Below are 13,751 nucleotides of genomic sequence, written 5' to 3'. Positions count from 1 at the left end.
CCTTGGAGGGCACCAGCTCTAGCCAGAGAATCCACGTGCCGGACACGTCACCCACTCCAAGCGGCACTTCTCGGGGCGCCCGGGGGGCCCAGCGGGTGAGCGTCCACCTCCAGCCCAGGCCGCGACCCCGGGGTCCCGGGATCCAGTCCCGTGTGGGGCTCCCTGCGTGGAGCCTGCCGCTCCCTCTGCCTGGGTCTCGGCCTCTCTCTGGGTCTCTCATGGATAGATAAATAAAAATCTTAAAAAAATAAATAAATAAAGCGTACACTTCTGAGATTTGTAGCATATTCACAGATATGTGCAACCACCACTATGATCAATTTTAAAACATTTTCTTCACCTCAAAAAAGGAGCGTTGTGTGGTTTTTCCTTTTCTTTAACTTGAAATTTTTTCTCCTCCCCCCAACCCAAATTTCTATTTAAATTCTAGTTAACATATAATGTAATTTTGGTTTCAGGAGTAGAATATAGGGCACCCGGGGGGCTCAGTGGTTGAGCACCTGCCTTCAGCTCAGGGCGTGCCCCCAGGGTCCTGAGTTCGAGTCCCGCGCCGGGCTCCCTGCATGGGGCCTGCTTCTCCCTCTGCCTGGGTCTCTGGTGAGTAGGAGGAGAGTTCAGTGACCCCCTCACTCACGAAGCCCACCCGGCGCTCATCACGGGCGCCCTCCTTGGTCCCCATCGCCCAGGTCGCTGCCCCTGCCCGGCCCCTGTGGACCACAGTGTGAAGAGGCCTGTACCCTTAGTCGCCACAGTCACCCCCAGTGTCCCGAGCCCTAGGCCACCCCTACTCTGCTTTCCGTCCCTAAATCCATCCGTATCCCCGACACCGCATATGCCTGGAACCACACCGTCTATGACCTTTCATGACCGCTCTCGCGCCTGGCCTGGCGTGCCCCAGGCTCGCCTGGTCGCGGACACATGGACACACAGCCCCCCTCCTCCCCCCTCGTTTCCCCTCCTCCTCCCCTCCTCCCCCTCTCCCCCTCCCCCTCATTCTCCCACAGCAGAGCTGCCCCACTGCTTCCAGGCCTCCTCCTCCTTCCTCCTCCTCCTCCTCCTTCCTCCCTCCTCCTCCTCTTCCTCCTTCCTCCCTCCTCCTCCTCTTCCTCCTTCCTCCTCCTCCTCCTCCTCCTCCCCCTCTCCCCCCTCCCCTCCCTCCCAGGGCAGAGCTGCCCTGTGCTTCCAGCCCTCGTGGCCCTGCACCTGCGGCACCACCTGAAGACTCTGTGTGGCACTTTCCTGGGGAGCCTGTGTGGGAGCTGGTCGGCAGGGTTTGGCCCGGGGGCCTGCAGGCCTGGCCAGCACTGGGCTGAGGACACGTGTCCCCTGGATGGAGGGCTGCCTCGAGGTTCAGAGGTGTGGCCTGGTGACACCCACGCCAAGCCCCTTCTCCTGCACTCACCAGTCATTTGGATACTTTTTTTTTCTTTTTTGGATATGTTTTTTAAAAGAGAAATATTTATTCAGATTTTTTGCCCATTTTCTTTTTTTTTTTTTTTAAAGATTTAATTTATTTATTCATGAGACACACAGAGAGAGGCAGAGGCCCAGGCACAGGGGGAAGCAGGCCCCATGCAGGACTCGATCCCGGGACCCCAGGGTCATGGCCTGGGCCGCAGGCAGCGCTCAACTGCTGGGCCACCCAGGCTGCCCTCTTTGCCCATTTTCAATTAATGAATTATTTAGAGGTGCCCACAGGTGGGGGGGTGGTAAGAAGGGGTGGGTGGGGAGGGGAGGGGAGGGGGGGGGGATCCTCAGCAGACTCCCAGCGGAGCCTGCCCATCCTCGCAGGACTCGATCCGTGATCCGGGCCTGAGCCGAAACCCGGAGTCAGATGCTTACCTGACCAAGTCACCTGGGTGCCCTTCTTTGTCCACTTTTAAAATCTTAAAAAAAATTTTTTTTTTTAAAATTACTGAGCTGTGAGGTTCCCTTATACATAGAGCGGGTAGAGTCCTCTACCCTTAGGGGCTAGGCCCACATTGTCTCCCATTCTGGGCGGGCCTTCAGGTGGCCATGGTGCCCTTCAGGTACAAAAGTCTTTAATTTTGGTGAAGTCCAAAATCTGCATATACACGTGTGCACGTGCGTGTGCATGTGCCTGTGTGTGTGCACGTGCGTGTGCGCACAGGTGCCTGCAGCCGCGTGCGGGGCCCCAGGCCAGGGCCTGGTCCGCAGACTGTTGCAGAGGTGAAGGTCCGGGCAGCGTCCGCGGGTGGGGAGGGCGCCGCGACCCTCAGGGGCACCGACCGCAGGCGCGGCCCTTGGTCACCAACAGCCCCAGAAGCGCAGGTGGCGGCTCCTGCAGCAGCTGGCGGGGCTCCGGGGCACTGGCTGTAGGGGGTGGGGTGGGGTGGGGTGGGGGTGGGGTGGGGGTGGGGTGGTGGGGTGATGGGGGGGCTCCCGGGCAGTGGCTGGAGGGGGCGGGGCGGGCGGGGCGGGGGGTCTCCCGGGCCCTGGCCGTGGGGGGGGCTCTATCCCGAGAACGGTCAGGGGCTCCCCTTGCGCTCGGCGCCCTCGGTCGCGCCCCGCGCGGGTCTCGCAGGAACGTGCAGGGGAGCCCGGGGGCGCGGCGCAGCGCGGCCTCCAGCAGGTCGGCCCGGCCTTGACCCCCAGGACGCAAGCGCCCCCCGCAGCAAGCGCCCTGCCCCGAAGCTCCGCGCTCTCCTGCGCCCCCTGCGGCGCTGAGCTTGTCCTCCGCCTCCCCCAGGGACCGCCCCCGCCCTCCTCCGCGTGCTCCTCCCCCTCTCCTCCCCGCCCCTCCCTTCTCGCCCCGCCCCGCCCCGCCCCTCCCCTCCCCTCCTCGGCCCCTCCCCGGATCCTCCCCCGATCCTCCCCCGATCCTCCCCCATCCCCGGTCCTTCCCCCTCCTGGGCGCTCCTACATCCCTGGCCCCTCCCCAATCCCTCTGGTCCCTCCCCCGGCCCCTCCCCCTCCCCCTCCCCCTCCCCGTCTCTCCTCCCTCCCCGGCTCCTCCCCTCCTCCTCCCCTCCCCTCCCCTCCCCTCTCCCTCCCCTCCCCCTCCCCCTCCTCCTCCCTCCCCGGCTCCTCCTCCCTCCCCGGCCTCTCCTCCCTCCCCGGTCCCTCCCTCTCCCCCCTCCTCCTCCCCTCCCCGGCTCCTCCCCCCTCCCCGGCTCCTCCCCCGGCCCCTCCCCCCTCCCCGGCTCCTCCCCTCCCCCTCCCCCCTCCTCCTCACCTCGCCGGCGTCCGCGCTCCGCTCCGGAGCCCGCAGCCTTCCCCAGCCGATGCCGGGGACTCGGACCCCGCACCCCGAGACTCCCTGTTAATGGATGTGGTGGGTGCTCGCGGGCCGCTCCTCCCGGGCCTCCGCGCAGCCGTCGGGGGCGGGGGGGCGCCGGGGGGCGCCGGGGGGCGCCGGGGGGGCCGGGGGGGCCGCACGCGGGCCCGGCGGAGGAGGCTGGGGCGCGGGCTCCGGGGTCCGGGGGGCGGGTCGGGGGCTCCGTCCCGGGGCGCGGGCTCCACGCCGGGGCGCTCAGCGGCTTCTCTGGCCCCGCGTGTCGAGTCCAGGTGGCCCGAGGCACCACGACCCGGAGGAGCAGGCTGAAGAGATCCGATGGCAGCACCACCTCGACCAGCTTCATCCTGAGACAGGTAGGGGGGCGCGGGGGGCGCGGGGAGGGCGGGCAGCGGGCCGGGGAGGGGGGCGGCGGGCGGGGGCCGGGCCGTGCCCCGGGGCGCCCCGTCCGGCCCCCGCGCCCCCCGCAGACCCCGCGCCGCGGTCCCCCCCTCCCCTCCCCCGGGTCCGCCTGGGCGCCGGGAGCGGGCTTGGGGCCGGGAGGCTGAGTTGGGGCCGAGGGTGCAGCTGCGCTTCCCGGGCGCGGGGCGACGGCTCGGGCGGTGCCGACCTGCCTCCCTGTAACCGAGGCTCCTGCGAGCTCTGGCCGAGTGAAAGCACCTGGAGCGGAAAGTCGGGGTCACCTGGAACCGGGGGGGGGGCGGGGGGGGCTAGGGTCGGCGGCTGCCCTCGGCGGGCGCGGCCGTCAAGGTCCCTAACCGTGACCCGGGGCGGCTGTCAAGGTCCCTAACCGTGACCCGGGCGGCTGTCAAGGTCCCTAACCGTGACCCGGGGCAGCCCGGCCATCCAGGTCCCTAACCGTGACCCAGGGCGGCTGTCAAGGTCCCTAACCGTGACCCGGGGCGGCTGTCAAGGTCCCTAACCGTGACCCGGGGCAGCCCGGCCGTCCAGGTCCCTAACCGTGACCCAGGGCGGCTGTCAAGGTCCCTAACCGTGACCCGGGGCAGCTCAGCCGTCCCGGTCCCTAACCGTGACCCAGGGCGGCCGTCGAGGTCCCTAACCGTGACCGGGCGGCCCTGACCCCTGCCGCCCGTGTGCGCAGACAGCACCTGCACAGAGCTGTGGGGTCTGCGCAGAGCGAGTCGCCGGGTCTGTCCCTGAGGCGGGCGCGGAGGTGCGAGCCCGGGGTGGCTTAGGGACGCCTCGACCCCGGGCCTGCTGCCGCGCCGGAGCCCCTTGCGGTGCTTCTCCCTCGGGGGCCCAGAGCGCCGCGTAATGGGTTCTTAACCAACGATGGCAGCTGCGGTGCGTTTCCTGAGTGTTTGCGATCAATTTAAACACATTATCCACGACAGATGGGCTTTAGATTCAGAATTGGACTCCGACGTGTCCTAGAGGGTTCATGAAACACATTTAGGTAATATTTATTCTGCGGAGATTCATTTTCTGCTAACAGATTACTACTGCTGTTGAATTCAGTGAGCACCAAGCATTTGCTTTATTAAAATAAATATATTTTGGATCCCGATTTCATCCTGAAAGTGCGTTCCATCCCCTTTGCAATGCTTGCTTAGATCATTTGCGTGTTTGATGAAGCAAAGGCATCCCTCGTCTTTAAGCAGCCTTTGACTCCTGTGACCGAGATCCTGACGTTTATTTCGCAGATGCCTATTGTTGGCAGTTTATTGTTGCAAACTCTTAGAAATACTAATTATACAGCAGTGTATTCCGGGAACGGTTTGACTAAAACTTTTGAGTTCCTCTACACATCACCACAAACAAAACAATCAATATTTCCTAATATCCTCCTCAATTTACTCCAATAAATGATTGAGATAATGCATGTATAAGTTCTTGATAAGTGTCTTGCTGCGTATTGCCTTAAAAATGTCAAAAGTATCGCATGCTAATAATTTTGGGAGTACTTTAAGCAACACAGATTTGTAGGACACATATTTCACTAGTTTTTCTGAAACTGGGGTTTGTTGGTTCAATGAAATGGTCTAATTTAAATTTAGGAGTTAGTTGTAATTGTATTATATACACAGTCTTCCTTTTTTTTCTGTGCAAACACTGCACATGGTTTTTGTGAGCACCTCTCGCAGTTCAGTAAGTATCCTACCCCTGATCTTGTTTAAATGGCGTAATATAGACTGCTGCCATGGCTACAGTAAGAGTAACTAGGGGATTTCTGTTTCTTTGACGAGAGATGAAAAGTCATTGCAAACGGAATTTAACAGTGTTTTTTGAAATGAAATTGAAGAGTTTTCACTTGAGTGCCAAAAACCAGTTTCTTAAAGAAAAAAAAAAAAAGCACGACAGCTGCTTATGTTATTAGAGCCTCATTATTTGTAGAATGACCAGTGATTTATTGTTGGTGAATTCTTGATACGTTGGAGTGATGGAATTTCTTGGAGCTATTTCACAGTCTGCGTGATGCCTTCACACAGGAAGAAGGTAGTGGGAATGCCAGCAAAAAATAGCGCTGCTCATTTCTGGTGTCACATTATTTACAGAATTAGGGAGGGCAAGAGTTCTCTCCCCCCCCCCCCCCCCCCCGCCACAAATGATGTATGAAGGCAGGTGGATAAGATGGGGCTGGTGGTGAAGAACAGAGGCCAGTTGGCAAGCTCCCCTTATAAAACGGGTTGTTCTTTGAACCGGTCAGAAGTTGAAGTGTGTGTGTGTGTGTGTGTGTGCGCGTGCGTGCGCACAACATGCATGTGCACACATGAGTTGCCCCAAAACCGAGCAGGCTGAGAAGGAGAGCGAGCCTGGGCTCTGAGCGCTGCTCGGAGCCCTTCAGGCATCGTTGACCTTGTTTCGGGGCTGCTGGACCGCTGGCCTCCCAGCCCGGCGCGGGGGTGGGGGTGACTCCAGGGAACAGCTAAGGGGTGTCCCTGCGGAAGGTGAGAGGGTGCAGTGTGTTGGCACCGGAGGAGAGCTGGGGTGAGCCGGCAGCGTCTCCAGGGCGCGCCGAGGCTCTTGGGGAGCGTGATGGACTGTCCCCCTCCCTGAGGATGGGGCGCAGCCACCGCCGTCAGGAAGGAATCACGTTTTCGGGCAAGGCTTCCGTGGGGGTTGCTGCCACCGGAATGGCTCTCCAAATGAGGCTGTAGAATTTTCTCCCGGGAGATCACTTCGGACAGGCTAGTGTGAGTGCCTTGCTTACTCATGTTCTGGAATTGTAGGGAACAATTAAACATTTGCTGTGTGTCCAGCGCTCTGCTAGATGCGATGAGGGGAATGCGGAGGCGAGGGAAACTGAGCCCGTGGGCCCAGCGGGTCTCGACTCCTGGAGACATAGGTGTGTGCACGCGACACAGGGAGGTGCAGCGAGGACGCTGGCCGTGGGCCCCAGGATTGCAGCGCTCCAGGCGTCGCTGCGCTCAGAGTCTGTGTGGTGGAGTGCTCCGGTTCCTCCCAGGTTCCCCCCCTGGGGTCAGCGAGGGAATCTGGTCGGGTACGGTTGGCCCGGTGACCCTCCTGCCAGGGCTGCCCCTACGAGGGCGGCAGGTCTTACCAGGCCCTGCTAGCTTCCAGTCTCATCTTGAACCATCATCCTTCAGCTTTGGACATAGATCTTGAGTCACCCCCTTTCCTTCTGCCAGAGGCTCCTCGCAGCTGCTCAGCTCTCTGTGTGGAGGGCTCTTGCTCCCCCTTCTGCCCAGTTCACTTTTTTTTTTTTAAAGATTCATTTATTGATTGATTGATTCATGAGAGACACACAGGGAGAGGCAGAGACACAGGCAGAGGGAGAAGGAGGCTCCCTGCGGGGAGCCCAGGGGAGCCCGATGTGGGACCCCCAGGGTCCCCCAGGGTCACACCCTGAGCCAAAGGCAGACGCTCAACCACTGAGCCCCCCAGGCGCCCCACTGCCTAACGTTTAGTCTTCCTTGAGACCTAAGTTGAGTCTTCACTTCAGTTTTTGTTTTTTTTTTTTGGAAGATCTTTTTGTTTTTAAGTCATCTCTACATTCAGGGTGGGGCTCAAACTCACCACCCTGAGATCAAGAGTTGCACGCTCCACCACCCGAGCCAGCCAGGTGCCCGGAGGCCTCTCTTCTTTCTCATTTCTCTGATGACAGGCAGCTCCTTAACCACCTACCTCATTCTGGAGTGCATTTTACCAATTCTCGATCATCCGCTTTCTCTGTTCCTGTCTGTCCCCTCATCCAGATAGTAGGCAGGGACGTGCCCCCATTTGGTCTCCTCTGCATCCTCAGCATTTAGCGTAGTCGATGTTCGATAAATATTTGAGGGAATGAAGGAGCAGGTGGATGAAAGACTGACTTGGTATATTTTAGGCAAGGGGTTCTGCTCTAACATTAAACTCTATTTAACAGGGAGAAATTTCCTCCTAACGAAACTTCCCCAAATTTAGTAGCTTAAAGCAACAACATTTTTTTTTTTTTTTTAAATTTCAGTGTGTGCTGACCAGATAGCTGTGTGTGGTGTTCTCTGGGCACTGGTGTGGATGAAAGATCTAAAATAGCCTCACATGTGTGGTTGGCAGTTGGTGCCGGCTGCTGGCTGAGAACTCAACGGGAGCTTTGGCAGGGGGCTCAGTCTTCCTCCACCTGGGCTCCCAGCACGGTTGATTGAGCTTCCTCACAACATGGTGGTGGGGTCCAGGCAGGGGGCATCCCAAGAAGTAAAGGATGAAGCTGCAGATTTTGCAAGATGTACTGTTCCAAGCTACGTGACATTACCTGGGTTGCAGCCCGCAAATCTGAACAAAGGGCTGGCGGGGGCTGACTGGGCTCGACGGGACATAGACTCCCTTTTGATGGGGTGCAGCACGGTCGCCTCACAAAGGAGCATATTGCTATTACTGCAGCCACCTTTGGAACCGTTTACTTTAGATCAAAGAAACTTGGGCTTTTTTTAAAGTATGCTAATCAAGTGATCGTGATCATAATTCAGTAAACCCACACTGTATTTAGAGATTTAAAACATATTTAGTTACTAAGTTGATACTATAATAAAACAAACTGGCAAAAAATTCTTCGGGTTCTAATTTGGAGACACATTTCTCCAATAAAATGCAGATTCATCAACAGAAGGTGTATGCTTCCTGGGTCGCTCTAAGAATAATCATATGCCTAGAGGCGTGTATATGAGCAGAATCTATCCATAAACTTAGAATCACAGAGTTTTATAACAGGAAGACATTGCAGAGAGAAGGTGCTTCAGTTCCTTATTTTCAGATGAATAAAACGGAGACCCAAGGACATAAAGGCTGAATTGACGTCACATCAGTAGTAGAACCGAGACAGGGGACCTTACTTAGATTCTCCAGTTTTTCCGTCACGTCATACTTCATCCCTGAATAATCAGGACAAACAAGCACAGAGATGTGAATGCAGGAAAGGACATATGGAGCTATTCCTCTTGGATCCCAGAAATATATATATATATGTGTGTATATATATATATAATTTTTTTTTTAAGAGAGACAGTGCCTGAGCAAGGAGGGGCAGAGGGAGGGGGAGGGGGAGCATCCCAAATAGGTTCCATACTTACTGCAGAGCCTGATGCAGGGCTCAGTGTCATGACCTTGAGATCACAACCTGAGTCTGTCCCTTAACTGACTGAGCTATCCGGGCGCCCGATACTAGAAGTATCCTTAATTTCTGTGGTTACTGTGAAGAACAAAGCAACAACTGGAGAACCTCGAGACTATGGTGTTTTTTTTCCCCCTAATTTTACCATGAGATGGAATTTTTGTTTGCATGGTTCATGGAAGTTTGTGTGTTTAGGAGTCTTGCATTAGCCAGAGTCTAACCAGGAAACAAAACTGCTTGCGATTTTAAAACTGAAAGGCTTGAATGGGCAGCCCTGGTGGCTCGGCGGTTCAGTGCCGCCTTCGGCCCAGGGCATGATCCCGGGGTCCTGGGACCGAGTCCCCCGTCGGGCTCCCCGCATGGAGCCTGCTTCTCCCTCTGCCTGGGTCTCTGCCTCTCTCTCTCTCTTTCTGTGTCTCTCATGAATGAATACTTAAAAAAAAATATTTAAAAAAAAACCCAAAACCCCGAAAGGCTTGAATGTAGTGGCGTGGTTAGGGCGGCGATGCTGAGAGGTCAGAAGCTGGCCCTGTGGGTCAGCAGCCGTGGGAAGCCCCTGTGACCTCCAGGCTGGCAGGACAAGGAAAGTTACTGCAGCCCAAGGGCCAGAGTCATTTGGTAGATGCTGGAGCCACTGGGGCACTGTTCTTGGGAGCAAGACCCACAGAGGACAGCACCTCACACTTGTAGGACGGATACCCTAAAAAACACGAGGAACAACACATGTCGGTGAGGATACAGAGGAAGGGAGCCCTGCTGCACTGTTGGGGGTGTGGATTGGTGCAGCCACTGTTGAAAACAGTATAGAGAGTCCTCAAAAAATAAAAAATAGGAATATCATGTGATTTAGCAATGCCCCTTCTGGGTATTTAGCTGAAGAAAATGAAAACGCAAACCTACCCCACGCTCGTGGCGTCCAGTGTCTACGGTAGCCAAGGCTCGGAAGCGAGCTCGGTGCTCATGGGTGGACGGGTGCTTGAAGAAGGTACGGGGCGTGTGTGTGTTTGCACATAATTTAGCCATAAAAAGAGTGAAATCTTGCTATTTGTGATAACGTGGATGAGCCTTAAAGGCATTACGCTCAGTGAAATAAGTCAAATAATAAGACAAATTCCGTGTGATCTCCGTCGTCTGTGGAATCTAAAACCGGAAAACAGAAAAAGGAAGCTCCTAGATACAGAGAGCAGGTTAGTGGCTGCCAGGGGCGCGGAGGGGGACTGGGTGAAATGGGTGGGGGGCAAAGGGACGCGCTTTCGGTCACAGAGCAGGTGGCGTGCGGCAGGGGGACCGTGGGTGACGACGCCGTATCGTGAGCTTGAACGTTGCTGGGAGGGTAGGTCTCGAAAGCTGTCGCCCCAAGGGAAGAGCGTGTGAGTGCGCACGGGGACGGACGTCAGCTGCACTCGCGTGGGCCGCCCTCCATACGCCCCGGCCTAGCCTAAGACGAACATGACGCTCTCTGTCGATGGTGCCTCCGTTACAACGAGGGGGACAGACACACGGAGATGTGGCCTCCCCTGGGGAAGCCACCGAGGGGGCAGTGAGGGGGCGCCCCCTGCCCTCGGCCGCCAGGCCCCAGCGCCCTGGCCTACCTGCCTGCGGCCTGGCCCTCCCGAGGAGGGGGGCGCGGGGGCCCTGGAGGGAAACCCCATGGGACCAGCACCCCCGGCTTCTATTTTGGCTGCATGGAGGTTTTCATTAGCGAAGTGGAAGTCGGCTTCCTGGCTCCGTGGGATCGTGGGGTCACAGTGGGCCCGGGGGAAGGGCCCGCAGCGGCTTCGGGGAGAGTTTGCTCGGGAATGCATCTTCCCTAGTTGAGACCCAGGAGGAAGGGCCTCTCGGGCCAGCTGCTTTGCTCCTGCTCTGGGGCCTGAATACATGGAGGCGAGCTCCTGGCAGCGGACCCGTCCCCCAGCCCCTCGCGCCCTCCTGTAAGGCCTGTCCTTGGCGCACAGGGTTCCTACGACGTCCTGTTTGCGGAGGGAAGAACTGTTACCCTTCAGTGGAGGAAGGGGAGGTTTTACTGAAACAGATTTTGATTGAAATTGTAATCTTTCTGGAAAGTTACAGGGCGCCGTGTGGGCACCAAAGCTGCGGAGGACCCAATGGCTCCGCGGCCACCCGGGGTGCCCAGGCGCTGGGGGCAGAGTCCGCCTGTTTGGTCACCCAGGGAGAAGCGGGCTGCGCGGTGGAGGCGGCGTGGTTCAGTGGGGCCCGGGGCCGGGCCGAGTGCGGGAAGCAGCCCTGCTGGGTGGCTCTGCGCCCTGGGTCGCGGTGGCCGGGCCCCCCGCTCTGGTTCTGGCCCAGGCTCCTGTCCTCCCCCCGCTGTGGCCATGTCCTGCTCTCATTTCTGCAGCTCGGCCTCTGAGGAGGTGCCAGCCCTGACCCGGGAGCCGGCCGGGGGATTCGCTGGAGAGTCCAGGGGGGTCTGCGGGTGTGGGCGTGGGCTCGGGCTCGGGTGCGGGCAGGGGTGCGGGTGCAGGTGCGGGCCCCCTGTGCCATCTGGCCTGTGCGTGCAGCAGCACTGTCCTGGGGCTCGCCCGTGGCCGGAGCCTCCTCCCCAGCAGGAGTGTCTGTGCCAAGTGTGTCCCGGGCCTCAGCGGCGTGGGTCGTCTGAGCGTGTCCCCTGGTGGGTGTCCTGAGTCGGTGCAGGGCCCGGGTCACCCCCGGGGGTGTCAGTCCCACGGAGCCTTGCGTGCTCCTGGGCGCAGTCCCCGCAGAGGAGCCCATGGAGACCCAGAGATGAGAGCTGCTGCACTGCCCGCGTCGTCCGCCCTTGGCCCTGTGACCGAGGCAGCCATCGGGGAGCCCAGTGACCCCGGGGACCGGCCTGAGTGCAGGGCGAACCCGGGGGCTGCGGGACGGTGACGGGCCCGAGTGCAGGGCACCCCGGGTCCCTGGGCCAATGCGGAGGCTGCAACGCGGGGTGCAGAGCTGGGCACAGCAGGGACAGCGGCAGGCCGCGCAGGCCTGAACGTGGGGCGTGCTTCTGACCGGCCGAGGCGACTTCTCACCTCCCGAGTGACCGGCCGCCAGCCCTCGTCTCCGGGCCCCTTGTCCCTCCGCGCACACGGCAGAGGCGGCCTGTGGCCTGGAGGCCCGCGGCGCTGGGTCAGGGCGCCAACCGTGGCTTCCCGCCCCCCCGCACCCCTTCGCTGCCCCCGCGCTGCCCCAAGCCCTTGAGTCCTCACTTCCCGTTCTTTGTTGCTGGAGGCATCTTTCTCCAGGGCTGTTGTTTGGGGGTGGGGGGGGGGTGAGAGCGAGCACAGAAGTGGGGGTGGGGGGGGCAGCGGGCTGTCCCTGCTGGGCGGGGAGCCCGCCTGGGGACTCGATCCCAGGCCCCGGGCGGCCCTGAGCTGAAGGCTGTGGCCTAACCCACCGAGCCCCCCGCGCCCCTCCCAGGCTGCAGTCTAATAGCTGTGACACTAGTCTTTGTTTAGAGAGGATGTATTTTGTGAACCTAAACCTGAAAAGAACCTGCGTTTTTCTGGGTTGTCAAAATCACTAGAAATGGTGACTTGCCGTAGCGCTCGCTGTGTCCCATCGTGTCATAACGCTAGTTTTAACCTCCCTGGGAAACTTTTTTTGCAGTTCCTTTTTTAGTACTAGAAAGGCCAGCAGTCATGGAAACACCTAGTAGCTGACGTCGATGAATTTACGGGGCCACTGTACGGTCTTCTCGAGTGGCCCCGTGTCGGGGTCCACAGCTCACGGGCTCATTATGTTTCCAAATCAAACAGGTCGGTGAGATGATCGCTGTCAAGACGGGAATGTCTGAAGGCACAGCTTTGCTATTTGGCCTCTTAGTGTGTGTGGGACGGAGAGGGAGACATTATTCCTTCAGGAATTCAGAGGCTGTGTTCTCTTGTCACTGTGATCTCATTTTAGAACATTTTCTTTTTTTTAGATTTTTTTAAAAAGATTTTATTTATTTATTCATGAGAGACACAGAGAGGCAGAGACACAGGCAGAGGGAGAAGCAGGCTCCCTGCGGGGAGCCCAATATAGGATTTGATCCCCCAGGGACCCAGGATCACACCCTGGGCCGAAGGCAGGTGCTCAACTGGTGAGCCTCCCAGGGATCCATCATTTTAGAACATTTGCATCACCCCCAAAGGCAACCTGTACCCATTACCATTCACTTTCCTCCCCACCCCTAGGCAACCCTTTTACTTGTCTCTATGCTTATAGCTTTGCCTATGCTGGACATTTCATATAACTGGAGTCATACAATAAAATGGGATCTTTGGTGATTGGCTTCAGCATTTTTTTTTTTTTTTTGACATTCTCTACACCAGCCTGAGAGGTTCACATTATAGCCCCTGGTCTAAGCCCACGTGTGCAGAGGGACTTGCCTTCCCTTCACCCTGTGTCCCAGAGAGCTTTTCAAGTTATGGTGTTGAGTGGAGTCGATCATATTTATATTTATTGCAGAGCTACAGTCTCAAGTCATAAAGCTGAATTTTTTTGGGGGGGGGGTGTGCAAAACTACTTGCCCTGCATGGAAATCAAATCCCTGACCCTGGCCTCCTTGTCATGAGGACTGAACAAAACTGAGTGACTCTCATATATAGAAGGAGATTTATATAATAGGATGAGATCACTGGACTTTAAAAAGTGAGCACTATAAGTAGTTATTGCCATCATTGTCAATATTTTTTCATAATAGAAATGTCTTCGATACTTAGAATCCAAAATGCTTCTGAAATTTTATCTTTTAAATTGACTCTTAAGACTCATAATAATAACTCAGCTCTGGTAATCAAAATATTTATTCCTTGGGAGATACGATTAAGGAGAGAGCAGAGTGCTCGAGTCCCGAGTTAAGTATGATATTTATGGGAATTATTGGGTACATAAAACTGTACTCTCTGTGTGGCAGGTGCTGCTCAATTATATTTGAGCACTTCCCTGGGGGACAGAAGTCAA

The 13,751-nt window shown here is 57.5% G+C and overlaps 1 protein-coding gene across 1 annotated transcript in view; it reads left to right on the top strand.

Moving 5' to 3' along the window:
- Nucleotides 1–3,181: 3,181 nt before the first annotated feature.
- Nucleotides 3,182–13,751, top strand: part of CACNB4 (calcium voltage-gated channel auxiliary subunit beta 4) — a 220,995-nt gene continuing 210,425 nt past the window's right edge. Inside the window, exons 1-2 of the mRNA XM_025468972.3 lie at nt 3,182–3,295; nt 3,529–3,612. Of these exons, the coding sequence (XP_025324757.1) occupies nt 3,287–3,295; nt 3,529–3,612 (93 nt within the window). The 5' untranslated portion in view covers nt 3,182–3,286. The remainder of the gene's footprint in view (nt 3,296–3,528; nt 3,613–13,751) is intronic.

Source organism: Canis lupus, chromosome 19 (genome assembly GCF_003254725.2).
Source record: "Canis lupus dingo isolate Sandy chromosome 19, ASM325472v2, whole genome shotgun sequence".
Classification (NCBI taxonomy): Eukaryota; Metazoa; Chordata; class Mammalia; order Carnivora; family Canidae; genus Canis; species Canis lupus.
This window is presented reverse-complemented; position numbering and strand designations above follow the sequence as displayed.